Raw genomic sequence first — 27,854 nt, 5'->3', positions numbered from 1 at the left:
CGTGGCCACCAATGCAACAACCCTTCCCGTCAACGGAAGGGCCAGGAGGGACTGGCCACGACCCCAGCCACAGGATATAGGATGGGGGTGGCAGGGTTTCCCTTAACATCCTGAAGTCTGGGCCCCGGGGATGACCCCTCTCGCCCCCACCCCAGGCTCTACCTGTGTTGGGGAGCATCAACCGCCCCCCCAGGAAGTTGAAAGTCCCGTAGGCCATGTTGCTGGACCCTCGGGGCAGGGAGCGGAAGTAAGTCTGGCTGGACAGCCGGGTGACCAAGTCCACGGCCTCGGTGGCGGGCGAGCTGCGATGCAGCGTGTGGCGGCCATCTCCCAGGGGGCTGAGCAGGTGTCCGTTGGCCAACGCGAACTTGTGCGCGGGGCTGTCCTGACGGGGGCAGAGGGGGCCCTGGTAGGTCGTCGTGGCTGAGCTCAGGTCAGGCTGGATGGTCAGCAGGTGGGAGTTGTCTGGGAGGATAGACCGAAGAGGTGAGAAGGCTGTCCGCCCCCGGCCCTTGCTGCCCACTGTGTGCCTGGTGCCAGAGTAGGCAGCCCCCATGGTGTGAGCCCTGGAGTCTTGTTATTTAGCCATCCGGCCCGTGCCCCCAGGCCCTGGGATGCCCAGGCAGGGGAATCTCTGCTCACCGGCCTTGGTGGGCTTGATGCTGACGGGCTGGAAGCCGGAGGTCAGGATGGACGAGTCGGCCACATCCGCGTCCAGGCGGTCCTTCTTGCGGCAGTACACCAGGACAGCCACGAGCAGGAGGAGGCCCAAGCACACCGCCACGGCCAGCAGCCCCACGTACAGGGCTACGTCCTCGACGCCCGAGGCCCCCGCTGTGGGAGACAGCAAGACCGTGGTCCTGGTGGGCTCCCTCTGGGGCCAGCCAGGGCCCACGGAGGGCCACCCCAAACTTGGCACTGATGCGTGGGGTGGAAGAGGCAAGCGCTCATGTCTTCCTTCTGCTCCTGCCCAGCTGGGGATTGGCACTTCTAGGAAAAAGGACTCGGTGAGAGTGGGGAAGTCTAATGGATAGAGCATGGGCCTGTTAGAAGGACCTGGGTTTTAATTACCCAGCTCTGCCACTGGTCTGCTGTAAGACCTTAAGCAAGTCATTTCATTTCTCTGGGCCTCAGTGACCTATCTGTAAAATGGGGATTAAGAACATGAGCCCTATGTGGGATGGGGATTGCGTCCCACCTGATTAACATGTATCTATCCCAGTGCTTAGTACAGTTCTTGGCACATAGTAAGCACTTAACAAATACCATTTAAAAAAAAAAAGGCCATGGAAGACCCAGGCCAAGGGAAATCAGAGTGGGAGGCAGGAGATCAGGAAAGTCTCTGGGGAACCTGGGAAGGCCAGAAAAGAGCCAAGGGAAGATTCAGGAGAGACTTGGGGAGCCTGGGGGAGACTAAGGGGAGACCGGGGCAAACAGGTTTGGGGTTCAACACCAGGGTGTGGGGATGGAAGGGGGAGGTGTGGGTGACTGCAGGTTTCTGGCTCAAACCTGCATTTCCCCGGGTCCCTCTAAGCAAGCCCCCAGTCTGGGCAGTCTGGAAAACTGGAAGGACCCCCACCCCATCCCAAGCCACCTTGGAAATGGATCCACCCCAAGAATCAGGCTGGGGCTGGAGGGGCTCTGGGGGAGGGGAGAGAGTCATGATGAGCAGATTCTCTGCTTGATCCTATTGGTTGCCCCCCTTTTTCGGGAGGGGGGAAGGGTAATAATAATAATAATGATGGCATTTATTAAGCGCTTACTATGTGCAAAGCACTGTTCTAAGCACTGGGGAGTTTACAAGGTGATCAGGTTGTCCCACGGGGGGCTCAGAGTCTTAATCCCCATTTGACAGACGAGGTAACTGAGGCCCAGCGAAGTGAAGTGATTTGCCCGAAGTCACACAGCTGACAATTGATGGAGCTGGGATTTGAATCCATGACATTTCTGGTCATGAACCCATTTCTGTTAAGAAATACCAGAGTTGCTGACAATCACCCCACCCCCCCAACCCATGGGGGTTTCCTGCACTAGCTTCTGGCAGGGAGGGGAGGGCTCTCTCAAGGAAGTGGGCAGGACGGGTGTGAAGGGTTTGGAGCATTGTGTGTGTGTGTGTGTGTGTGTGTGTGTGTGTGTGTGTGTGTGAGTCTGAGAGAGAGAGAGAGAGGCACAAACCCATCAATCACTGTGTTTCTGGATATAAAACTGTTCAGTTCATCATAGGGTGTGTACCTTTGTGTTGGACTGTAGTGCAGCATGCATATGTATGATGTGCGTGTGTGTGTGTGTGTGTGTGTGTGTGTGGTGGGTCTATGGGCGCAGGGGGATGATCTCGGGTCCAGTTTCCAGAGTGGCGGGTCCCCGCGGAGGCTGCGGCCCCAGTGTCCCCGACATACCCAGCCTCGGAGGGCGAGGCGGGGAGGGGGACAGGGCTGGTTGATGACTGCTGTCCGTCTGGAGGAGACGGTATTGATTTTCGAAAGCATTTGCATAATGGAAGAAATGCCCATCAGGAAGGAATTGACACAGATAATTGGGTTTTTAATTGAAAGAGAGGGAGGGAGGGGTTTGTTCCAGGGGAAACATTGCATTGGATTCTTTAATTGTTAGTAATCACCTTGTAATTAAGCGCTTATCACTAGCTCTTTCGACTCCTTCTCCTCCTCCCCCTTATCGGCTCTTTGTCCTTGTCCTGCAGGTCACTGCCTTTGGTCCTCCATCCTTCTCCACCTCAAGGAGACACTCCTGACCTTCTGCCGTAAGGCACTCAACGAGCTCTACCCCTCCTATTTTTTATTTTTTTTAAATGATGTTTGTTAAGCACTTACAATGTGCTAAATGCTATACTAAGGGTAGATACAAGATAATCAGGCTCCACACATTCTCTGTTTCACATGGGGCTCACAGTCTAAATAGGAGGGAGTAGGATTTAATCCCCATTTTGCAGATGAGGGGATTGAGGCACAGAGAAATTAAATGACTCGCCCAAGGTCACACAAGAGACACATGGCAGAGCTGGGATTGGAACCCAGGTCCTCTTATTCCCAGGCCCGGCCTCTTCAGTCACTTAGCTTCTCTAGGCCTCAGTTACCTCATCTATAAGATGGGGATTAAAACTGTGAGCTCTGTATGGGACAGGGACTGCGCCTAACCCGATTTGCTTGTATCCACCCCAGTGCTTCGTACAGTGCCTGGCACATAGTAAGTGCTTAACAAATGCCACAGTTATTATCATTATTATTAGGAGGAGAAGGGGAGAAGCCCTGGGGATTCAAACTCCCATCTCTAGGGAAAGTGGGAGCAGTCTGTAATTTATTTATTTATTTATTTATTTGTATTAGCGTCTGTCTGCCCCTCTAGACTATAAGCTCGTTGAGGGCAGAGCATGTGTCTGTTCATTGTTATATTGTACTCTCCCAAGTGCTTAGTACAGTGCTTTGCACACCGTAAGCACTCATTAATAAGTATTCTAGACCGTGAGCCCGTTGTTGGGTAGGGACCGTCTCTATATGTTGCCGATTTGTACTTCCCAAGCGCTTAGTACAGTGCTCTGCACACAGTAAGCACTCAATAAATACGATGGAATGAATGAAAATATGATTGAAAGAATGAATGAATGATTGAGTGAATAAATGCTCCTCCTGTTCTACTGTACTCTCCCAAGTGACCAGTGCCTGGTCTGCCCAATGTGATAGTAATAATAATGATGATGGCATTTGTTAAGCACTTACTATGTACAAAGCACTGTTCTAAGCGCTGGGGAGGTTACAAGGTGATGAGTTTCTAGACTGTGAGCCCACTGTTGGGTAGGGACCGTCTCTATACGTTGCCAGCTTGTACTTCCCAAGCGCTTAGTCCAGTGCTCTGCACACAGTAAGCGCTCAATAAATACGATTGATTGATTGATCCAGGGAGCCCGGATCAGCTGGGCAGAGGGCTCATACTCACTGTGGACGCAGAGATCGCTGGTGCAGTTGTGGGCGTCCAGCTCAGCGCCCTGGCAGCCCTCCCCGCCATTGCGGGGGGCCGGGTCTGAGCACTCACGGCTTCTCCAGCGGGTGCAGTCCAGCCCGCACGTCGACCACAGACTCCAACCGCTCCAGCCTCCGTCTACTGGACACACACGCCACGGACACAAGCACAGGAGGCGGCCGTCAGAGGCCGGCCCGGGTCCCGGCAGGTCTGTCCCCTTGGGCCCGAGGAGATCCAGGAATGGAGTGGGGTTGGATAGTGCTCAGGGCTCCCTTCTCAGAGGAGGACCGAGCTGGCGGTGTCCGGGTGAGTCTCACCCGCGGGGTGCGAGTTAGAAACAAGGAGGCCAGATGGTTGTATGGTGCCAGGGCTGTTGGAAGGGGAAGGAGGGGTGATGGAGAGTCCCACAGGGCAGTTTGGGAAGGCCGGGCTGATCTGGGCCAGGCTTAGACTGGGGATTCACAGGCCTCAGGCTCTCCCAGGGTCACAAGGGTTAGTAAAGCCATCCTGGTCAGACGTGATTGGGTCCCTTGCGGTGCGTGTGTATAATGGTGGGGTGGGGTGGGAATGGGGGGGGATCAGATTTGATTGGGGACTCACTCTAGGTGTATGTGGGGGCCCACTGTTGGGTAGGGACTGTCTCTATATGTTGCCAATTTGTACTTCCCCAGCGCTTAGTACAGTGCTCTGCACATAGTAAGCGCTCAATAAATACGATTGATGATGATGATGATGATGTGGGGGCCACTGAGGCGCGTGGATAATTACCCTCTGCACCTGAATTCCCAGCAGTCCTTGGGACAGCAGAACTTACAACGCACATCCTCTATTTTCCCCCTTCTCCCTCAACGGGAAGGGGAGGGAGGAAAAGGTAAGTGGGGAAGGGGGATGAAGAGGAGACTGAGGCTCCTGGTTCTCAGGTGTCCCAATCCCCCAACTGTGGGCCCGGAGAGATCCGTGCCCCCAAAGCGGGCAAGTGCCGCAATACACCTGGGTCCGGATTAATGTCCATGGACACTCCCTTCCTCAGATGGCGCAGCACTGGGCTCTGCCTGACCCACCACAGTTTTCCTAGAACGAGGAGCCCACGTTCTCGCAGAACCGCGCTCTAAGGTAAACTCGCACTGGGGTGTTCACTCCGCGCCCGGCCCACGTGCATGCCCACAGACCACCCCCTCTGCCTCCTTGCTCAGCTGTGCTGGGCCTGAATGGGCACGAGGTGGGAAGAATGCTCACCCACTCGTGTTCCCCAGGGGCAGGGGCTGACCTTCCCAAAGCACCCAGAGAGGGCAACCCACTGCTTCAAAGGCACACAGCTGAACAAGGAGGCCCAGGCTGTACCGCCTGCCATTCCCTCCTCAGCAACGTCAGCTGGCCCAGTTAGTCCACGTGGAGCCCGGCCTGTGTTGCCCACAGATTTCATGGACCCCCTTCCCCCGCTACCCCCCCCACTGTGTTCCAGACCACGTGATCCTCATAATAATAATAATAATGTATTTGTTGAGCGCTTACTTTGTGCCAAGCACCGTACTAAGCACTGGGGTAGATCCAAGCAAATTGGATTGGGGTTCACATCCTCAATCCCCATGTTCCAGATGAAGGAACTGAGGCTCAGAGAAGTGAAGTGACTTGCCTAAAGTCACACAGTAGGCAAAGGGCAGAGCCGGGATAAAAACCCATGACATTCTGATTCCCAGGCCCATACTCCAACCACTGCTTTCATACAACCAGTTGTAGCCACAGAGGAGAAAGGTGTGGGGAAGGGAACCCCTTTATATGTTACAGGCATTCAGCCTGGGGAGACGTAACCCCCAACCCAATCCCGGGTCCCTCTTCACCCTCTGCCCCAGTAGCCTTGGCACTCGGAGACGATGCCACCGCCACCTGCTCTCCTGCCTCAGAGAGGTTAAGTGACTTGCTCACAGTCACACAGTGGGCAGCTGGCCCAGCAGGGATTAGAACCCGAATCCTCCCCTGACTCCGAGACCCCGGCTCTTTCCGCTAGGCCCTGCTGCTTCTCATTCTGGATCCGAACCTCAGAGGCTTCTCCCCAAGCCCAGAGAGGTTAAGCGACTTACCCAAGGTCACAAGGCAATAGAGGCGAATGAGGATCTGGGCTTCCAGATTCCCCAACCTGCAGGCCTTGTAAGCCAGGGGAAGTTGACCCATCCCCTTAGGGAAGAGCAGGACTGTGAGCAGGGGTGAGGAGGCAGAAGAGGTGTGAGGGAGGGGAGGTATGAAACAGGAGGACAAAGAGGGATGACAGGGCTGGAGAAGGAGGGGGAGGAGCCTGGCCTCACAGGGCTAGATTTGAACTTGGCTCCTAGCTCCAGCAAGAGGAGACGGGCATCGTTCGGCCCAGAGCTGCCCTGCCCTCCCCGTGTGTCCCTGCATCTCTTCCTGTGGGATTCATGGATGGATGGACGATGGACAGAGGGCAGGCGGGGCCTCCTCCTCTGTTGTCTGGGGAATTCCCCTCCAGCAGGCGGGAGCCGGGTGCCAGGAAGGGGTGCGGGAGATGCCGGGATAGGTGGTGGGCGGAGGTGGGGGGAGGGTGCCCGTACCTGGGCACAGGGTGCTGCAGGCTGTTTTCTGGACGTTTTGGCCCTCACAGAAGGCCCCACCGTTGAGAGGAGCGGGGTTGGTGCAGCTGCGGCTCCGTTTCTGCCAGCCCCTCCCACAGCGGGCACTGCAGGCTGACCACTCCGTCCAGGTGGACCATCCCCCGTTCACTGGTGCGGGACAGAGAAGGGACCCAAGTCAGCGACCCCCGGGGGAGCCCAGTCGACGGCCCCACGGACTTGGGGGGCGGTGGCCAGCCGCAGGGGGTACCAACGGAATAGTCCTCCTCCCTGGCCACGCCACTGTGTGACCCACTCCATTCCTTCAGCAGCCTTGGGAGATGGGGATGGGGGGGACCCAGGGCCAGAGCGGTTAAGTGACAGGCCCAAGGTCACGCAGCGGCAGAGGAAGGATTAGAATCCAGGGCTCCAGAGTCTCCAAACCACCAGACTTCAAACCACTTTGCTCCGCCGCTCCCGCTCCTACCCAAAGACGTGGTCAACCCAGGATGGAGGGGGAGGCCGGGGGTCTTCCCGAGAATGTTTCCGATCTTGCAGTTTAGAGGGAGAGGAGTGGTCTGAGTCAGGGGGACAGCTGAAAACCATCTTTGGGACGGGGAAGACTGAGAGGAGCCCCCCAGCCTCCTGTCAGGGAAGAGGGTGAGGAGCAGGGCTTGGGAGTGGGGGCAAACAGGGAAATCTGGGGAACAAGGAGGGAGGTCCGGGGGGAGGGAGGCAGGGAAAGGGCAGAAGCGGGAGAACAGGTGGCTCGGCATGGGCTGAGGCCAAAGCAGCAGGGAGGCGACATTCACTCCCAGACGTCACCAGTGGCCACTCGGGCCAGAACCTCCTCCAGGAAGGCAGCGACCCGGCCATCGGTGCCTGGCTTCGCCCTGGGACCAACCTTGAGGCCAAAGAGACCCTGCGGACCCGGGCTCTCCTCTCTCTGATGTTTGGGGGTTGGCCTCCCCTGCCCGAGAGTCCCCTTCCCCACCTTCTGTCGGCCTCCAGGAGCCCCCAAGGATGCTTGCCAACCCCAAGTCGCCCAGTCCACTCGGGACCACGGTTCCTTGCCCCCTAAACCGCACTGAGGTCTCCCCTGATTGCCTCTCCTGCCACGTACCCTTAGGCTCCTGTGTGGCAGAGCACCCTGGATCCTGCAGTTGGCTCAGAATCCCTCCGCAGTCACTGCAGAGCCACCCACTCCCTGCAGCGCCCAGGCCTACCACCCATCTTGGCCTTTCTGTTGTATTATATTCTCCCAAGAGCTTAGTACAGTGCTCTGCACAGAGTAGATCGATTGATTGATGCATCCCATCTACTACTGCCGCCGACCCAGGGACTCTAACTGGCTACGCTAAGGGGACTGATGGTCAGGGGGCCAGTGGTGGTCAGTACAGGCCAGTGGAGAGGAAATGGGTGAGGTGGGAGGGAGCAGATGGGGGGAATGGGACTCGGCTCTCTCCACGTGCCAAGGTGGAGGCGGTTGGGAAGGGGCGACGGTGCTCTGGGGGCGGTTGGGAGTGGGGTGTGGAGAAGGCCGGGCTTGGTCTGGGGGTGGCATTTGGGGTCAGAGATCAAGGCTGGAGTGTAGCATTCACACTACACAGTGGCAGGGAGGGTCAGTCCGGAGTTGGTGATAGGGGTCAGGGTTTGGGGTACAGCATCTGCAGAATATAGTGGCAGTGGTGGTCTGGAGGGTGGGGATAATAATAATAATAATAATAATGGCATTTATTAACCGCTTACTATGTGCAAAGCACTGTTCTAAGCTCTGGGGAGGTTACAAGGTGATCAGGTTGTTCCACGTGGGGCTCACAGTCTTCATCCCCATTTTACAGATGAGGGAACTGAGGTCCAGAGGAGTTAAGTGACTTGCCCAAAGTCACACAGCTGGCAATTGCTGGAGAAGGGATTGGAACCCGTGACCTCTGACTCCAAAGCCCGTGCTCTTTCCACTGAGCCACGCTGCTCAGGGGTCAGAGTTGGGGTAGGGCGGTCATCGTAAACGGTGCCGGCAGTCAGGGGTCAGAGTTGGACACAGCCCTCATTGTACACAGTCTTGGCGGGGGTCAGTGTGCAGCGTTCACCGTCCACGGTGATGGTGGTGGTCTGGAGGGGCGGCAGTCGGGGGTCAAGGGTCAGGGGTCAGGGGGCGGCGCTCACCGTACACAGTGACGGCGGCGGTGGAGCTGCGTCTCCTGGCCACGATGTTCTTGGCGACACAGGTGTAGTTGGCCGTGTCGGCGAGGCGGGCCCGCCGCACCACCAGGCTGTGTTCCAGGGTCACGTACAGGTTGGGGTCGGCCGTGGGGTCCACCGTGTCCTCATTCCGTAGCCACTCCACCTGTCGCCACGGAGGCGGGAGACACCCCCCGGCAGTGTGTCAGTGCCGTGTGGTGTGTGGCGGGATGGGGGGACTGGCAAGAAGGGTGGGGGCACCTGACTGGGACCGGTAGAGTGGGCACTCGGGGCAACATGGCACTCAGCAGGTGCCCAGTAGTGTACCCTGCACACAGTAGGCATTCAGGATAGTGTACATTACCTTGTGTCTCCCCCAGTGCTTAGAACAGTGCTTGGTACATAGTAAGTGCTTAACAAATACCACAATTATTATTATTATTATCATTCCAGCACTTAGAACAGTGCTCCAGTGCTTAGAACAGTGCTTTGCACATAGTAAGTGCTTAATAAATGCCATTATTGTTATTATTATTATTATGAAGCAGCATGAGAACCAGTTTGGCTCAGTGGAAAGAGCCCAGGCTTGGGAGTCAGAGGTCATGGGTTCTAATCCCTGATCCACCACTTGTCAGCTGTGTGACTCTGGGCAAGTCACTTCACTTCTCTGGGCCTCAGTGACCTCATCTGTAAAATGGGCATGAAGACTGTGTGCCCCATGTGGGACAACCTGATTACTTTGTATCCCCCCAGCAATTAGAACAGTGCTTGGTGCATAGTGAGCGTTTAACAAATCCCATCATCATCATCATCATGAAGCAGCATCATTGAAGCATAATAATAATAATAATGGCATTTATTAAGCGCTTACTATGTGCAAAGCACTGTTCTAAGCGCTGGGGAAGTTACAAGGTGATCAGGTTAAGCGTTTAGTACAGTGCTCTGCCCACAGTAAGCGCTCAATAAATACAATTGATGATGATGAGGTTGTCCCACTGAGGGCTCACAGTCTCAATCCCCATTTTGCAGATGAGGTAACTGAGGCACAGAGAAGTTAAGTGACTTGCCCAAAGTCACACAGCTGACAAGTGATGGAGCGGGGATTTGAACCCGTGACTGCTGACTCCAAGGCCTGTGCTCTTTCCACTGAGCCATGCTGCTTCTCATCATTGAAGCCGCGTGCCTTAGTGGCAAGAGCACGGGCTTGGGAGTAGGAGGTCGGAGGTTCTAATCCTGCCTCCAGCCACTTGTGATCCTGGGCAAGCCACTTCACTTCTCTGTGCCTCATCTGTAAAATGGGAATTAAGACTTGAGCCCTATGTGGGACAACCTTTTTACCTTGAATCTAACCGCAGTGCTTAGACCAGTGCTTGGCACATAGTAAGCGCTAAACCAATTATCATTATTATACACTGCACACGGTAGGAACACAGTACAGTAGTCTGCACACAGCATAGATTCTGCAAACAGTAAGTGCTTAGTTCAGTGCGCTGTACACAGTAAGTACTCAGTATGATGCTCTGTACAAATTAAGCACTGATTCAGGGCTGATGTTTATCCACAGGTCAGTGGCCCAGCTGGGTCTTTTTATTTAAAAGAAAGGTATTTGTTAAGCTCTTACTATGTGCCAGGCACTGTACTGAGCACTGGAGTAGATGCATAATAATGGTGTTGGAAACAGCCCCTGTCCCACATAGGGCCTACAGTCTTAATGTTTAACAAATATCGTATCAATATATCATATTGTTATAATATCATAACACTATCAAAGGTGTCCCATCCTTACCTCGGCCGGGGGGACGCCCTCGGGGGGTCGGCAAGGCAACACGATGCCCTCCTCCAGGGAGACCTCCTTAGCCAGTGGCTCCTGCTCAAAATTCTTGCGCAGATCTGGGGAGGGGCAGGAGGGGTCCCGGCTCAGCATGGGGTTGGAGGCTGGGGTGAGGAGGGATTGGGGAGCAGGGTTGTTGGGAGAATGGGGGGAAGTTGGGGAACCGTGGCTGGGAGAATGAGGATTTGAGGGGAAGGGAGAGCATGGGGAGCAGGAGATCTGGAGGAATGGAGGGAAAGAAGGGGGGAGCTCGGAGAACTGAGATTCGGGGAGGACTCCTAATCTCTAGACTGTAAAATCGTTGTGGGCAGGGAATGTGTCTACTTATTGTTGTAGTGCACTCTCTCAAGCTCTTAGTTCAGTTCTATGCACACAGTTGGGGCTCAATGAATATGATTGAACTGAATGAACGAATGAACTGAGATAGGGGGAGGTGGGGGAATGGAGGGTAGGAATTGGGTGGGGAGTGGGGAACGGGAGCGAGGGAGCTGGGGGGAACAGAGTAGTGAAGAGCGGTGGACTCACAGGCGATCCGCACGTAGGCCTTTTGGGTCTTGGTGGTACCCGAGGTGCTCCAGGCCACACACTGGCACCAGTAGTCCTCCAGCCCGAAGATCTTCTCCACCTGCTGCCGAGAGATGTCGATCCTCACCTCCATCAAGGGCAGGCCTGAGGAGTGGACAGGCAGAGAACACAGTGAATTTGCATGCATTGCTGTAAGTACTGAACACCAACAACCAAAGGTTGTAGTTTGATGTGATTTGGGGGTGTTGTGGACCAACTGAGGCAGACTTCTTGGAGGAGGGGGATTTTTACAAGGACGTGGATTGGTGGGGCAGATGGGAATTTTTGGAGGATTTGAAAAGTGGGGAAATGGGAATATTAGGCAGGCTTGGAAGGTGGGGGAAATAGGAATTTTAGGAGGGCTTGAATGTGGGGAAGATGGGAATTTTAGGAGCGCTTGGAAGGTGGGGGCAATATAAATTTTAGGAGGGCTTGGATGGGGGTAAAAATGGGAATTTAAAGAGGGCTTGGGAATGGTGTCTAAATGAAATCTGGCAGATGTGGGGGATAGCAGGTGAATAATAATAATAATGATGGTATTTATTAAGCGCTTATTATGTGCAAAGCACTGTTCTAAGCACTGGGCTACTAATTATGATATTTGTTAAGTGCTCACTATGTGCCAGGCTCTGTAATAATAATAATAATAATGGCACTTATTAAGCACTTACTATGTGCAAAGCACTGTTCTAAGAGCTGGGGAGGTTACAAGGTGATCAGGTTGTCCTACGGGGGGCTCACAGTCTTAATCCTCATTTTACAGATGAAGTAACTGAGGCACAGAGAAGTGAAGTGACTTGCCCAAAGTCACACAGCTGACAATTGGCGGAGCCGGGATTTGAACCCATGACCTCTGACTCCAAAGCCCGGGCTCGTTCCACTGAGCCATGCTGCTTGAGGCTAGGGATCTTCTCTGCATCCTGGCAGTGCCACCCTCTCCCCATTCTTCCCTCTCTGACAAGCTGCAGTTATTTTTTTTTTTCCTTCCCTTTGAGAGCCGCTGACTTTTCTGTCCCCGCTCGAGGCTTCAAAGTGCATTTCCGTGGAAACATTTAAAAACCCATCAGGCCGAACGGTCCCCTCGGCCTGATCGCCCTGTGCCCAGCTGGTCCACCCTTGGCAGCCGGGGGAGGGAACTCCCTCCTGCAGTTCCTGGGGCTTTGGGGCAGCTCAGCCTGGGCCGGGTGAGCGGGTCTTAGCCCCCCACCCTCCACGCTGCCCTTCCCCTCTGCCCCCTCTAGCCCAATACCCTGGTTAGATTGGCAGCCTGGCCTGGAGGAAAGAGCAAGTGCCTGAAACTCAGGGGAACTGGGTTCTAACCCGGCTCTGCCATCTTCCTGCTGTGTGACCTTGGGCAAGCCGCTTAACCTCTCTGGGCCTCAGTTTCCTCGTCTGTCCAAATGGGGATTCAAAAACCTGTTCTCTCTCCCGTTTAGATTGTGAGCCCTGGTGTGGGACAGACATTGTGTCTGATCTGATTATATTGCATCTTCCCCCAGGCTTGGCACATAATGAGCGTTTAACAAAGGGCACCATTTTATTATTATTCTTAGAATGAGCCAGGTTTTCCTGGATATAGAGAGGGAAGAGTGGGAGGAGGAGGAGGCAAATCAGGTCTCAGTTCGCGGGGGGGGGGAGGTCTAGACTTGGGGTCTTGGAGAGGGCATAGGTTCGGCTCCCAGATACCGACTCTCATCCCCTTGGCCTTTCCACCCAGGAGCCCCCAGGGACGAGTTCCCAGCCCCCGGGCCCACCTCCACACCCCTTTCGGAGTCTCTATTCCCCCTTCTCTGTCCCCCTTCTCTGCTCCCTCCGACCCGGCCCTAGGGGCGAAGAAGCTGTCTCTCTTTGCCACTAAGCAGCAGCGAGTGTCACCGGATTGATAAAAGGCTGTTTTTTTTTCCCATTTCTACCACGCCTGACCCCAATTTCCCACGGGTCATTTGCTTATCAAAAAGAGGGATAGAGACCGAGGGGGGGATTTGAATGCGTTCCATTGTTAACAGAGAAATTCAATTAGGGGCCGCATTGCAGGCTTTACGGGGGTTTGATTTTCCGTTGTCATTTCCTCACCCGCCCTTCCCTGCCTCTCCCCCTCCCCTGCCCCCGCCCTTCCCTCCCTCCAGATCAACTCCTGCCTTCACCTCAGGCTCCCTTCACGACCCCCCATCCCTTCCTTATTCTTGGGGAGGGGGCGTGATTCAATTCATTATCCCCTACTTTTAGAAAAAGGAAACTGAAGCTCCAGGATGAGTGCAGACCCCCAAGGACGGGGACTAGGGGACGACTCTGAACCCTCTTCCCTCCACCCCCGGGGAATCTTGGTAAATTACAATGACAATTGTAATGTTCGTTAAGCCCTTATTAGGTCCTAAGCACTGTACTAAGAGCCCTGGGGTAAATACAAGATAATCAGGTGGGACACAGTTCCGATCGTAGCTCCAGTCGGAAGGAGAATAGGTTTTGAATCCCCATTTGACAGATGAGGAAAGTGAGGCACAGAGAAGTGAAGTGATTTGGAGAAGCGGCGAGGCCTAGTGGATAGAGCACGGACCCGGGAATCACAAGGACCTGGTTTCTAAATCTGGCTCTGCCACTTGTCTGCTGTAAGACCCTGGGCAAATCATTTAACTTCTCTGAGCCTCAGTTTCCTCATCTGTAAAATGTGAGCCCCATGTGGGACAGGGACTATGTCCAACCTTGTATCTACTCAAGCGTTTAGTACGGTGCCTGTCACATAGAGAAGGAGCGTGGCTCAGTGGAAAGAGTCCAGGCTTTGGAGTCGGAGGTCATTCAAATCCCGGCTCCGCCAATTGTCAGCTGTGTGACTTTGGGTAAGTCACTTAACTTCTCTGTGCCTCAGTTAACTCATCTGTAAAATGGGGATTAGGACTGTGAGCCCCCCGTGGGACAACCTGATCACCTTGTAACCTCCCCAGCGTTTAGAACAGTGCTTTGCACATAGTAAGTGCTTAATAAATGCCATTATTATTATTATTATAGTAAGTGCTTAGAAATACTATTATTGTTATTATTATTATTACAGTGCCTGGCATATAGTAAGTGCTTAACAAATACCATAATACAAAGGTCACACTGTGGGCAAATGGGGAAGTCAGGATTAGAACCCAGGTCCTCTGACTCCTAGGCCTTGGCTGAATCCCCTGGGCCCTCAGTAAATGCTACTATTGCTAGTGCCACCACAACTACTACTATTATTACCAAGGGACACAGAGATACCAGGGTGTCACAGTGAGTGCAGGAGTTTAAAGGGCTGCTGGGACTTCGGAGGTATGAAGAATGGGAGGGAGAGAGGCTTCAAAGTGACAAGTCACTCGGGTGAGTCATTCGACTTCTCTGTGCCTCAGTTTCCTCATCTGTCAAATGGGGATTCAAACCCTATTCTCCTTCCGAGCCAAGGACCCAGAGACTCAGAGACCCAGGAAAAGTAGAAGCGAGATCCTGATGTGACCTTCCCTACGGGCGAGTGGTGTGGGGTGTGTGTGCGTGTGTGTGTGTTTGTATGTGTGTGCATTTGAGCACACACACGCCTGGCTGAACGCATCTGGGTCCGTGCATCTGTTCTTGGAGCTCTGAGGATGACCTTACCTCTTTGGGAAGATGCCAGGGAAACTCCTGCCTCCCTCCTCCCCCCGCCACCAGGCTTCACCCTCTCAGAAATCTGCTTCTAATAACCAATCTGTTTGTTTAACACGCCATAAATTACCCTCCCTCGGACCCGACCGAAATGCTTAGTTTGGCGATTTTCGGCCATTATAAAGTCAGTGAAATATTCTTCTGTTGAACCCATCCTCCGACCCTCCAGACAAAAGCTGCTCTGACACGGCCTCTCCCAGAGGGGCAGGGAGGAAAAAACCTGGGAATTTATAAGTGGAACGGATGAAGGAGGTGAAGTGGCATGCCCAAGGGCATACGGCTGGGCAGCGGGGGGAACCGGGATCAGAACCCTATTTTTGTTTTTTTTATGGTGTTTGTTAAGCGCTTACTAAATGCCAGGCGCTGTTCTAAGCACTAGGGTAGATACGAGCTAATCAGGTTGGAGACAGTTTGTGATCCACGTGGGGCTCACAGTCTTAATCCCTATTTTACAGATGAGGCTACTGAGGCCCAGAGAAGTGAAGCAACTGGCCCAAGGTCACACAGCAGAGAAGTGGCAGAGCTGGGAAAAGAACCCATCAACTTTTAACTCCCAGGCTCATATTCTATCCACTAGGCCATGCTGCTTTTCAATTCCCAGCTGAGTATTCTCCAGTGCTTAGTGCAGTGCTCTGCCCACAGTAAGCACTTAATAAATATTACTACTACTATTAATCTAGGCTGTAGACTGAAGACTAGACTCTAGTCTCTAGACTGTAAACTCTCCTCGTAAGCTTGTTGTCTGCTAATTCTGCTGTGCAGTACTCTCCCATGTGCTTAGTACAGTGCTCTGCCCATCGTAAGTGCTCAATAAATACCACTGTTTCAAGCGCTTAGAACAGTGCTTAGCACATAGCGCTTAATAAATGTCATTATTATTATTATTATTATTCTCTGGGCCTCAGTTACCTCATCTGTAAAATGGGGATGATGACTGTGAGCCCCACGTGGGACAACCTGATCACCTTGTAACCTCCCCAGCGCTTAGAACAGTGCTTTGCACATAGTAAGTGCTTAATAAATGCCATTATTATTATTTTCTGGGCCTCAGTGACATCCTCTGTAAAATGGGGATGAAGGCTGTGAGCCCCACATGGGGCAACCTGATCATCTTGTAACCTCCCCAGCGCTTAGAACAGTGCTTTGCACATAGTAAGCGCTTAGAGAAACAGCGTGGCTCAGTGGAAAAGAGCATGGGCTTTGGAGCCAGAGGTCATGGGTCCGAATCCCAGCTCCGCCACATGTCTGCTGTGTGACCCTGGGCAAGTCACTTAACTTCTCGGAGCCTCAGTTCCCTCATCTGTAAAATGGGGATTAAGACTGTGAGCCTCACGTGGGACAACCTGATCACCTTGTATCCCCCCCAGCGCTTAGAACAGTGCTTTGCACATAGTAAGTGCTTAACAAATGCCATCATTATTATTATTAATAAATGCTTTTATTATTATTATTCTCTGGGCCTGTTACCTCATCTGTAAAATGGGGATGAAGACTGTGAGCCCCACACGGGACAACCTTGGATCTACCCCAGGGCTCAGAACAATCAATCAATCAATCAATCGTATTTATTGAGCGCTTACTATGTGCAGAGCACTGTACCAAGCGCTTGGCAAGTACAAATTGGCAACATATAGAGACAGTCCCTACCCAACAGTGGGCTCACAGTCTAAAAACACAGTCTAAGAACAGTGCTTGGCACATGGTAAGTGCTTAACAAATGGCGTCCTTATAAATACCATGATGAGTATTTGTGCCGTGGCGGCCCAAGGTGGGCACTTACCGCTGCTCTTCTCCACGCTGCGCTCCGTGACGTGATCCCCCTGGTTCACCCACTCCCCGTTGCACTTGAAGTAGATCTGCGTGGCCGGAGAGGCCTTGCACGCCAGGGTGACCGGCTTGTTCTTCACGATGTACACGTCCTCGGGCTCCTCCAGGAAGTGGGGCAGCAGGTCCTGGGAGCCACCCAGACCCGGGTTGGCAACCGTGGCACTTTGCTGGGCACCTGGGAGGGCACAGGAAAGACCCATGAGGCACCCCTCCCCCTTCCCTGGCACCAAACACAACCGTCAGGTCTCCCTGACCAACGGGGTCCGGAGAGGTTCGAGGCCTCACCCTCAGAATTGTACTTTCCAAGCGCTTAGTGCAGTGCTCTGCACACAGCAGGCACTCGATAAATGCGATTGAATGAATGAGGTCACACAGACAACCGGCGGCAGGGCTGAGACTCGAACTAGAGAAACAGCGTGGTGTAGTGGATAGAATATGGGCCTGGAGTTCCAATCCTGTCTCTTCCGCTGGCCTGCTGTGTGACCTTGGGAAAGTCCATTCACTTCTCCGGGCCTCAGTTCCCTCATCTGGGAAATGGGGATTGAGACTGTCAGCCCCATGTAGGACAGGGACTCTGTCCAACCCGATTTGCTTAGATCCACCCCAGCGCTGGCACTTAGTATTTAATAAATACTATAATTATTATTATTAGAACCCAGAACTTTCGGCTTCTGGATACCAACTCTTGTCGCTGGATCTTGCTGGGTGGTCTGAGTAATCCGGGGGGGATCCAGGCAGGAGGGAGGGAGTAGGAGGATTGGGGTGGGGTGGGGGAAAACCAAGGAAAGAAGGAGGGAGAGAGTGGGGGAGAAAGGGAGACAGGGAAGGAGGGAGAGAGGCAAGCAGGTAGGGAGGGGCTCGTCGTGTAATAATGATAATTATGGTATTTATTAAGCGCTTACTATGTGCCAAGCACTGTTCTAAACGTGGGGGGTAGATACAAGGTAATCAGATCGGACACAGTCCCTGTCCCACACGGGGCTTTCAGTCTTAATCCCCATTTTACAGATGAGGTAACTGAGGCACAGAGAATTTAAGTGATTTGCCCAAGGTCACACAGCAGATGTGATGGAGCTATTACAATATATAATAATAATAATAACAATGGTATTTGTTAAGCGCTTACTATGTGCCAAGCACTGTTATATATTCTCCCTCCAGGGGAGGGAATCTAACCATCATCATCATCAATCGTATTTATTGAGCACTTACTATGTGCAGAGCACTGTACTAAGCGCTTGGGAAGTACAAATTGGCAACATATAGAGACAGTCCCTACCCAACAGTGGGCTCACAGTCTAAAACTGTCTGCCCTTCCTTTTGGATATTTGCAACAGCTACTAGTCTTCATTTAATTAATGGATAAATAAGTACACAATCACAACTCTGAAAATTAATAAGTACCCAACAACGATGAAAATGGATAAGGAGAGAGCAACAACTTTCAACATCTATAACTCTAGAACCACCGCGAATAAAATTAATAAATAGATCAACTATTAAAATGAATAGGTGTGGAGCAACAACTATTGAAATTAATCACGATAGAACGACGATTAACTTTAATAAGATTAGAACGAGGAACATGAAAAGTGATCATTCTAGAAAACGATTAAAATGAATAAGTATAGGGTAATAGCGATTGAATTAATTAATCAATCAATTAGAGGGACATAAAAAAAGGGATGGAGCAGAGCGGGATCCAGAAATCTTGGGTCCATTCTCTCCAGGAAGGGAGGGGGAAGGACCACCTTGTTGGGTGGGATGACCCCAGGCTTCTTGACCTTCAGCCATCCTGACAAGTGTCCAGTTCAACTCTCTGAGAGGCATCAGTGTCCTTGTTAGAGTCACTGCCGATACAATGACTCTCTCGGGCTTCAAAGCATTATTGAGGACCCAACTCCTCCAAGAGGCCTTCCCTGTCTAAGCCTTCCTTTCCTCTTCTCTCACTCCCTTCTGCTTCACCCTGATTTTCTCCCTTTATTCATCCCCCCTGCCAGCCCCACAGTATTTATGTCCGTATCTCTCATTTATTTATTTCTATTAATGTCTGTCTCACCCAACTCTGGACTGCAAATTCATTGTGGGCAGGGAATGTGTCCGTTTATTGCTGTATTGTACTCTCCCAAGCGCTTAGTACAGTGCTGTGCAGACAGGAAGCGCTCAATAAATACAATTAAATGAATGAATGAATGAATGAACAGACTTGGAAGAACAGCTCGGGGAGGGGAGTGAGGTGTGTGTCTTTGTGGACTTGTGTGTGCATGCACATTCTCTGTCCCGCATGGGGCTCACAATCTTAATCCTCATTTTAGATGAGGTCACTGAGGCCCAGAGAAGTGAACTAAGTGACTTGTCTAAGGTCACACAGCAGGCAAGTGGCAGAGTCGGGACTAGAATCCAGGTCCTTCTTACTTCAAGGCCCTGGGCTCCATCCACTAGGCCACGTTGCTTTTCATGCATCACAGTCTCCTCCTCTGGAAAATGGGGATTCGACACCCATTCTCCTTCCTACTTAGACAGCGAGCAACCTGATTGTCTGGTCCCTACCCCAACGCTTAGCCCATCTTTTAGCACCCCCTAAACTGCCCGTGAGAAGCAGTGTGGCGTAGTGGACAGAGCATGGGCTTGGGAGACAGAAGGGTTCTAATCCCGGCTCCACCACTCGTCTGCGGTGTGACCTTAGGCAAATCACTTCACTTCTCTGGGTCTCAGTTCCCTCATCTGTAAAATGGGGATTGAGACTGTGAGCCCCATGTGGGACAGGGACTGTGTCCAACCTGATTAGCTTGTATCTACCCCAGCGCTTAGAACAGTCCTTGACGCATAGTAAGCGCTTAAGAAGTACCATCGTTTTTATTATTATAAACGCAGCCTGAATCCCATAAATAGAGAGAGGAGGCCGACCTCCCCCTCCAGTTCATCCATCAGCGCCTCAAGGCCCGGTGGAGGGCGGGGGTGGGGAGTGGGGGGCGCCCAACCTGTGGAACCCCCTTCCATCCCTCATGTTTGCATTTAACTGCTAATGAAAGGGAAATGGGCTGTGACCAGGAACCGACAAAACTGGCTTCTCCGGGGGCTCCGATACCACACTGACTCCTCTCCCATTTCCCCCACCATCAGTCCCCCAGGGAGGGGGGTGAGTCCTAGACCCCCAGAGGTCATCACCTCCTGGAACCCCCGACACAGAGGCGGGGAGTGGGGGAAATGGGTTGGTAGGAACGCAACTGCACTAATAATCATGATAATAATATTTGCCAAGTGTTTATTATGTGCCCAAGCACTGTGCTAAACACTGTAGATACAAGACAGTCGGGCCACAGTTCTTGTCTCACGTACTAATATTCGTGGTATTTGTTAAGCGCTTACTATATGTCAATTACTGTGCTAAACACTGGGGTAGATATAAGACAATCGGGGCATAGTTCTCCATTCAGGTCACAGTCCTTTTCTCACATAATAATAATCGCGGTATTTGTTAAGCGCCTACTATGTGCTAAACACTGGGGTAGATGCAAAGCAATCAGGTCAGGTAAAGTCTTTCTCTCACATAATAGTTGTGGTATTTGTTAAATGCTTACTATGTGCCAAGCACTGTGCTAAGCCCTGAGGTAGATATAGTAGTACCGTGAGTCTGGACACAGACCGCCCCCCGGCCTCCCACCCTGCCAGCCCTGGGCAGCCTGCCTCGCTCCCTCCCCAAAATCAATTTGTACCCAAAACCATACATGTGCTAGTCCATACCACCCTGCCCTCAATCCTGAGCCTGGGTGATTCCTTGCAGGAGACTGCTGCAGAATCTATGACTTGATTAATTGATTGACTGATTGAGGGTCTCCCATTAACATATACCAGGGTCACAGATCATCCACTGATAGACACAGTCGATCATAATAATAATAATTCTGATAATTTATATGGCCTCTGGGTTCTCCCAAAGAAATTTCACATCCCTGGTCTGGTTCGGTCTTCATCCAGAGATCCGAGAAACAGGGAGCAGTCTGGATTTTTCCCATTTTCCCAATTTTCTGATGAGGAAAGGGGCCTGAAGAATTTGTCATGTTAGAAGCAGGCATGGGAGTCAGAAGGTCGTCGGTTCTAATCCCCACTCTGCCACTTGTCCGCTGTGTGATCTGGGGCAAGTCATTTCATATATACCTATATATATGTATATACCTGTATATATGTATATATGTTTGTACATATTTATTACTCTGTTTATTTTACTTGTACATATATATTCTATTCATTTTATTTTGTTAATATGTTTTGTTTTGTTGTCTGTCTCCCCCTTCTAGACTGTGAGCCCGCTGTTGGGTAGGGACCGTCTCTATACGTTGCCTATTTGTACTTCCCAAGCGCTTAGTACAGTGCTCTGCACACAGTAAGTGCTCAATAAATACGATTGAATGAATGAATGAATTTCACTTCTCTGGGCCTCAGTTACCTCATCCATAACACGGGGGTTAAGACTGTAAGCCCCATACGAGATATGCACTGTGCTCTTTCCACTAAACCACACTGCTTCGTAAATGTTAAATGCTTGGGAGAGTCCCACAGAGTTAGAGAATACTATCACTGCCCTCAAAGAGTTTATGGTCTAACAGGAAAGACAGACACAAAAAACAATTTACTGATAATCATCATGTTGACATTTATTAGGTGCTAAATATGTGCTAAGTACAAGATAAATCAGACACAGTCCTTATCACATTTGGGGCTCACAATCCAAGGGGGAGGGAGAGCAGGTATTTAATCCCCATTTTATACTATATTTATATAAATATGCATTTATATTTATATAAATATATATTTATAATATATATGAGGCCCAGAGAAGTGATGACCTGCCTAAAATCAGCCAGCAGACAAGTGACAGAGCTAGGATTGGAACCCAAGTTCTCTAGCTCCCAGGCCTGGGCTCTTTCCACTAATCCATGCTGCTTCTCTTCAAGAACAGAAGAGAAATGAAAATGGTACTATAGATGAGAAAGTGCTTGAAAAAATCCAAGTACTTTTCCCACATTAATCATTTAAATGTCCATTTTTAGTTGGCTTATGTTATTACCAGTTTTACCTTGGTTTTCCTTCTTGCTCCCTGTAATTGTATACAGTCTATGGACACCTGCCTCCCTCTTTAGACTGCAAACTTCTTGAAGGCAGGAACTGTACCTTCTACTTTTATTGCATTTTAAGTTACTTTTGTATAGAAGCAGCATGGCTCAGTTGACAGAGCACAGAGCACGGGCTTTGGAGTCAGAGGTCATGAGTTCAAATCCCAGCTTCACCCCTTGTCAGCTATATGACTTTGGGCAAGTCACTTAACTTCTCTGTGTCTCAATTCCCTAATCTGTAAAATGGGGATTAAGATTGTGAGCCCCACATGGGAAAAGCCTCATCACCTTGTATCCTCCCCAGCGCTTAGAACAGTGTTTTGCACATAGTAAGAACTTAACAAATACCAAAATTATTATTATTATGATAAATATTGTACCATTAATATTTTTATTGTATTTTATTATACCGTTAACATTTTTATTGTATTTTATTATATTCTTAGTGCTCTGCACAGAGTATGCATTCAGCATAGTGCTCTGCAAACAGTAGGGTACTAAGAACAGAATTCTGCACATGGTTAGCATTTTTCATGTATTTTATTGTATGTTTAGTGCCCTGCACACAGTAGGTATTCAGGACAGAATTCTGCACACAGTTAGCATTTTTAAAGTATTTTATTTTATGCTTAGTGCCCTGCACACAATAGGTATTCTGCACAAAGTTCAGCACACAGAGGCCCTCAGTCAACCAATGTTATTTACTGAGAATTTCCTGTGGGCAGAGTATTGTCCTAAGTATCCACTACAGTGCTCTGCACACAGTAAGCATCCAGTGTAGTGCTCTCCATGCAATGGGCAATTAGCACAGTGCTCTGTAGCCACTAAGCATTCAGTAATAATTATAATGATAATTGTGGTATCTGTTAAGTGGTTATTATGAGCCAGGCACTGTACTGAGCACTGGGGAAGATAATTGGGTTGGACACAGTCCCTGTCCCACACGGGGCTCCCAGTCTTAATTCCCATTTTTTTACAGATGAGGAAACTGAGGCACAGAGAATTGAAGCGACTTGACCAAGGTCACACAGCAGACGAGTGGCGGAGCCGGGATTAGAATCCAGGTCCTCTGACTCCCGAGCCCGCGCTTTTTCCACTAGGCCATGCTACTTCTCATCCCGATGATGATCATAATGTGCCACATGGTTTCTAACCATTGGTTGTGGGGGAGAGAGGGGTTTCCATGGATACTATATGGCTTATATCGTTCATTTTACAGGCCGTCTTTAGCTTTAAGAAGCACTAGCTTCCTCCGGTTAACTGACTGCACCTAAAAGTCGAAGGATGTCACAACCAGTTTTCCCACAGGAATAAATGGGAGTACTGATTCCCCAGCCAGTGAAGGATTCTTTTTAAAAAATCAAAATTTCTCAGAATTATGTCCACGATCAATTATAGATGGGTAATTTAGCTACATTAAGGCGGTTGTATTGTGTCAGAGAAGGTGCCAAGGTGGACATGTAGCCGACTTCTACTCCGTCAGAGGGTAGATGCATTGACCCTAACCCTGATGACTCGAGTAATCAGGTGGGCTTCTCGGCCTCCCCCCACCCCCAACTACACGCCCCCAGACACATCCCCTGATCTCCACCACTGGTCCCCCCAGCCCTCTTTAAACCCTCCCCTCTTCTCTGTCCATTACCGTTTTGAAAACTCTTTCCCTGCCTTCTTTTAACCACCTTTAGCCTACTCCTGCTGCACCCTCAATAATAGTAATAGTAATTGTGATATTTGCTAAGCACTTACTATGTGCCAGGCACTGTTCTAAGCGCCGCGGTGGATACAAGCAAATTGGGTTGGACTCAGTCCCTGTCTCACATGGGGCTCATAATCTTAATCCCCATTTTACAGATGAGGCCCAGAGAAGTGAAGCAAACAGCAGACACATGGTGGAGGTGGGATTAGAAACCAAATCCTTCTGACTCCCAGGACCGTGCTCTATCCACTAGGCCACACTACCTTGGAATTAGGGCCACAATAGGCGGTTTTATCGAAGGTAGGGATCGTGTCTTCTAACTGTATTTTACTCTCCTAACTGCTCAGTACAGTGTTGTGCACACAGGAAACTGGAAGCTCCTTGAGGGGAGAGACCATGTCTTCTAACTCTATTTTAGTCTCCTGAGCGCTCAGTACAGGGCTCTGCACAAAGTGAGCATTCAGTATGTACTATTGCACTGTATTACATCCCCTATTACTCTACTACTTCCCCTTACTCTACAATTTCCCCTTTCCACCGTCTCTTTTTATGTCAGTCTCCCCCTGTAGACTGTAAGCTTTTTCATTCATTCATTCAGTTGTATTTATTGAGCGCTTACTGTGTGCAGAGCACTGTACTAAGCGCTTGGGAAGTATAAGATGGCAACATATAGAGATGGTCCCTACCCAACAGCGGGCTCACAGTCTAGAAAGGGGAGACAGACAACAAAACAAAACATATTAACGAAATAAAATAAAATATTTTGTGGGCAGGGGATGCGTCTGCCAACTCTGTTGTCTTGTACTTTCCCAAGTGCTTAGTACAGTGCTCTACTCACAGTAAACGCTCAACAAATACCATTGATTTATTAATATTTGTACTTACAATGGCTGTGGTTTGTATTAAGTCCTTACTGTGTGTCAATCACGAGTAGACACAGGATAATCAAATCGGACACAGCCCCTGTCCCACAGGGAGAACAGGTATTGCACCTGCATTTTACAAATGGATGAAACCAAAGCACAGAGAGGTTCAGTGATTTGTCCAAGGTCACACAGCAGGAAAGTGGCCCAGCTGGGTTTAGAACCCAGGTCTCCCGATCCCCAGGCCCAGGCTCTTTCCACCAGACTACATTGCTTCTCTTGATGGTTTAATGTTATAAAACCAAAGCGATGTGTTGCAAAACTGGAGTGGTGTGAATGCATAACTATCCTGAGTACCCTTCATCCTAATCCGAAGACTTTCTATACTAATTTCATCAAAGTGCCGCATGGGTAGGAGGGAGATGGAGAGGCGTCTATCCCCTGGGGGGGACCCAGGAGTCCCTGCCCCCTCCCCCTGCACGGAGGAAACAGTTAATAAACCCGAGCCCTAAATAAGCATTTGATTAGCAAACGATAAAATAGCTATTGTGTCACCGAATTAAGCTGTAATTGTTGCTGATAATTGGCTGGTTAGAATTTAATAAGCTGCAATTAAATGGAATGGAATCCAGAGTAATTAGGTGGTCTCCTTACAGCAGGGAGAGATCTGGAGAGGGAAAGACCCCCCCGCCAGCAGCTTTGCTTCTTTTAGAGCAAACGAGATGTCTCCTATTGCGTTGGACAAACTCCCAGGGGCTGAGGGAGATGCTCTCTGCTCCTTCCCACCGTCGCCCCCTCCGAGTGTCACATTAGCCCTGCATCCCTCCCCCTCCACCCTGGCAAATTCGTTAAATAAGACTGACTCCTACATTTCTGAGGGGCTTCAGTGGTGGCTAGAAAGAGCAGAGGGACGCTAATAATAATAATTATGATGGTATTTGTTAAGCACTTTCTATGTACCAAGCACTGTTCTAAGCGCTGGGGTGGACACAAGATAATCAGGTTGTCCCACGTGGGGCTCTCAGTCTTAATCCCTATTTTCCAGATGAGATGATTGATGCCCAGAGAATAGTAATAATAATTATAGTATCTGTTAAACACTTACTATGTGTGAGACTGTGAGCCTCATCTGGGACAACCTAATTGCCTTGTATCTATCCCTATGCTTAGAACAGTGCTTGACACATAATAAGTTCTTAACAAATAGCTTAATAATAATAACATTATTATTATTAATCAACAGACACATTCCCTCTCAACAACGAGCTCACATTCTAGGTGACCCAAGGCCCACCTGGCCCCCATCTGAAGCCCCTCACCTGTACCCCCCACTCTCCAGCTCTTCCCACTTAGAGCCACCCCCTTCCCTCCCCCTCAGGTGGCCTTATCCGGGCTGGGGTCACCGTCCTTAATAATAATAATAATGGCATTTATTAAGCGCTTACTATGTGCAAAGCACTGTTCTAAGTGCTGGGGAGGTTACAAGGTGATCAGGTTGTACCAAGGGGGCTCACAGTCTTAATCCCCATTTTACAGATGAGGTAACTGAGGCCCAGAGAAGTTAAGTGACGTGCCCAAAGTCACACAGCTGACATTGAGCCACGCTGCTTCCTTCAGAGGCCTAGGGCGGTGTAGACGACAGGAGGCACTTAGAAGGCCGGTCACGGCTGCCAACCCGCAGCCGGGCCCAGCCAAGGTGCTGCGGCTAATTTACGTGGGGAAGATAAACGGTGCCCATAACGCTCAGTTTATTACACCCCGTCAGCATTTCTACAACGTCGCCAACAATTAATTCAATTAAAACCCCTGTCCTGAGTATAAAGACGTTTCCTATTTCACTGCTCTAACAACAAGCCCCCCATCTCCAGATGGGGCAGACTGGGGTTTCTCGAGGCCCTCCCTCTCCACTGCAATCCCGTGTCACACACAGCCTGTGGCACATTGTGTGGTTTTTTTTTCTACGATACTTGTTAAGTGCTTACTATGTGCCAGGCACTGTACTAAGCACTGGGGTAGATACAAGCTAATTAGGTTCGACACAGGTCATGTTCCATGGGTGGCTCACAGCCTTAACCCACATTTTAGTTAGTCTTTCAATCGTATTTATTGAGCACTTCCTGTGTGCAGATACAAGGGAATCAGGTTGGACACAGTCCCTGTCCACCATGGGGCTCACAGTCTTAATTCCCCATTTTCCAGATGAGGTAACTGAGGCCCAGACAAGTGAAGTGACTTCCCCAAGGTCACACAGGAGACAAATGGAGGAGTCAGGATTAGAACTCGTGACCTTCTGACGACCAGACCCGGTCTCTATCACCACGATGCTTTAGAACAGCATTCATTCATTCATTCATTCATTCATTCATTCATTCATTCCATCGTATTTATTGAGCGCTTACTGGGGGCAAAGCACTGTACTGAGTGCTTGTGAGAATACAATATAACAACAGACACATTCCCTGCTCACAGGAACTCGCAGTCTAGAGGAGGAGAGCAGCGGTAAGATACACCCGGGCCCGAGGCAGCCTGGGTTGGGAATAATAAGAGTGGTATTTATTAAGCTCTTACTATGTGCTGAGCATTCATTCATTCAATCGTATTTATTGAGCACTTACTGTGTGCAGAGCACTGTACTAAGCACTTGGGAAGTACAAGTTCCCCCTCCTCCCCCTTTCCACCCCCCACCTTACCTCCTTCCCTTCCCCACAGCACCTAGATGTATGTATATATGTTTGTACGTATTTATTACTCTATTTTACTTGTACATATTTATTCTATTTATTTTATTTTGTTAATATGTTTTGTTTTGTTCTCTGTCTCCCCCTTCTAGACGGTGAGCCCGCTGTTGGGTAGGGACCGTCTCTAGATGTTGCCAACTTGTACTTCCCAAGCGCTTAGTCCAGTGCTCTGCACACAGTAAGCGATCAATAAATACGATTGAATGAATGAATACACCCGGGCCCGAGGCAGCCTGGGGTCGGGAATAATAAGGGTGGCATTTATTAAGCGCTTACTATGTGCTGAGTATTCATTCAATCGTGTTTATTGAGCGCTTACTGTGTGCAGAACACTGGGCTAAGCGCTTGGGAAGTACAAGTTGGCAACACGTAGAGACCCACCAGCGGGCTCACAGTTTTGAAGGGGGCACTGTTCCAAGCGCTTAGTACAGTGCTCTGCACACAGTAAACGCTCAATAAATACGGCCAATTTGTACTTCCCAAGCGCTTAGTACAGTGCTCTGCACATAGTAAGCGCTCAATAAATACGATTGATGATGATGATGATGATTGAATGAATGAATACACCCGGGCCCGAGGCAGCCTGGGGTCGGGAATAATGTGCTGAGTATTCATTCAATCGTGTTTATTGAGCGCTTACTGAGTGCAGAGCACTGGACTAAGCGCTTGGGAAGTACAAGTTGGCAACACATAGAGACCCACCAGCGGGCTCACAGTTTAGAAGGGGGCACTGTTCCAAGCGCTTAGTACAGTGCTCTGCACACAGTAAACGCTCAATAAGTACGATTGAATGAATGAATAAGCGCTGAGGTGGTTTCACCTCAAGGTCAAATATTATCTCGTGACCACC

The 27,854-nt window shown here is 50.4% G+C and overlaps 1 protein-coding gene across 1 annotated transcript in view; it reads right to left on the bottom strand.

The window, feature by feature from the left end:
- UNC5A (unc-5 netrin receptor A) overlaps positions 1 to 27,854 on the bottom strand; it is a 73,369-nt gene that overhangs the window by 8,786 nt on the left and 36,729 nt on the right. The window contains exons 2-9 of the mRNA XM_038771495.1: positions 16,547 to 16,768; positions 11,071 to 11,214; positions 10,501 to 10,604; positions 8,700 to 8,880; positions 6,537 to 6,704; positions 3,949 to 4,113; positions 643 to 834; positions 163 to 465 (exon numbers count right to left, since the gene is read on the bottom strand). Of these exons, the coding sequence (XP_038627423.1) occupies positions 163 to 465; positions 643 to 834; positions 3,949 to 4,113; positions 6,537 to 6,704; positions 8,700 to 8,880; positions 10,501 to 10,604; positions 11,071 to 11,214; positions 16,547 to 16,768 (1,479 nt within the window). The remainder of the gene's footprint in view (positions 1 to 162; positions 466 to 642; positions 835 to 3,948; positions 4,114 to 6,536; positions 6,705 to 8,699; positions 8,881 to 10,500; positions 10,605 to 11,070; positions 11,215 to 16,546; positions 16,769 to 27,854) is intronic.

Source organism: Tachyglossus aculeatus, chromosome X2 (assembly GCF_015852505.1).
Source record: "Tachyglossus aculeatus isolate mTacAcu1 chromosome X2, mTacAcu1.pri, whole genome shotgun sequence".
NCBI classification, from domain to species: domain Eukaryota; kingdom Metazoa; phylum Chordata; class Mammalia; order Monotremata; family Tachyglossidae; genus Tachyglossus; species Tachyglossus aculeatus.
Note: the sequence above shows the minus strand (reverse complement) of the source record. Positions and strands in the feature narration are given on the sequence as shown.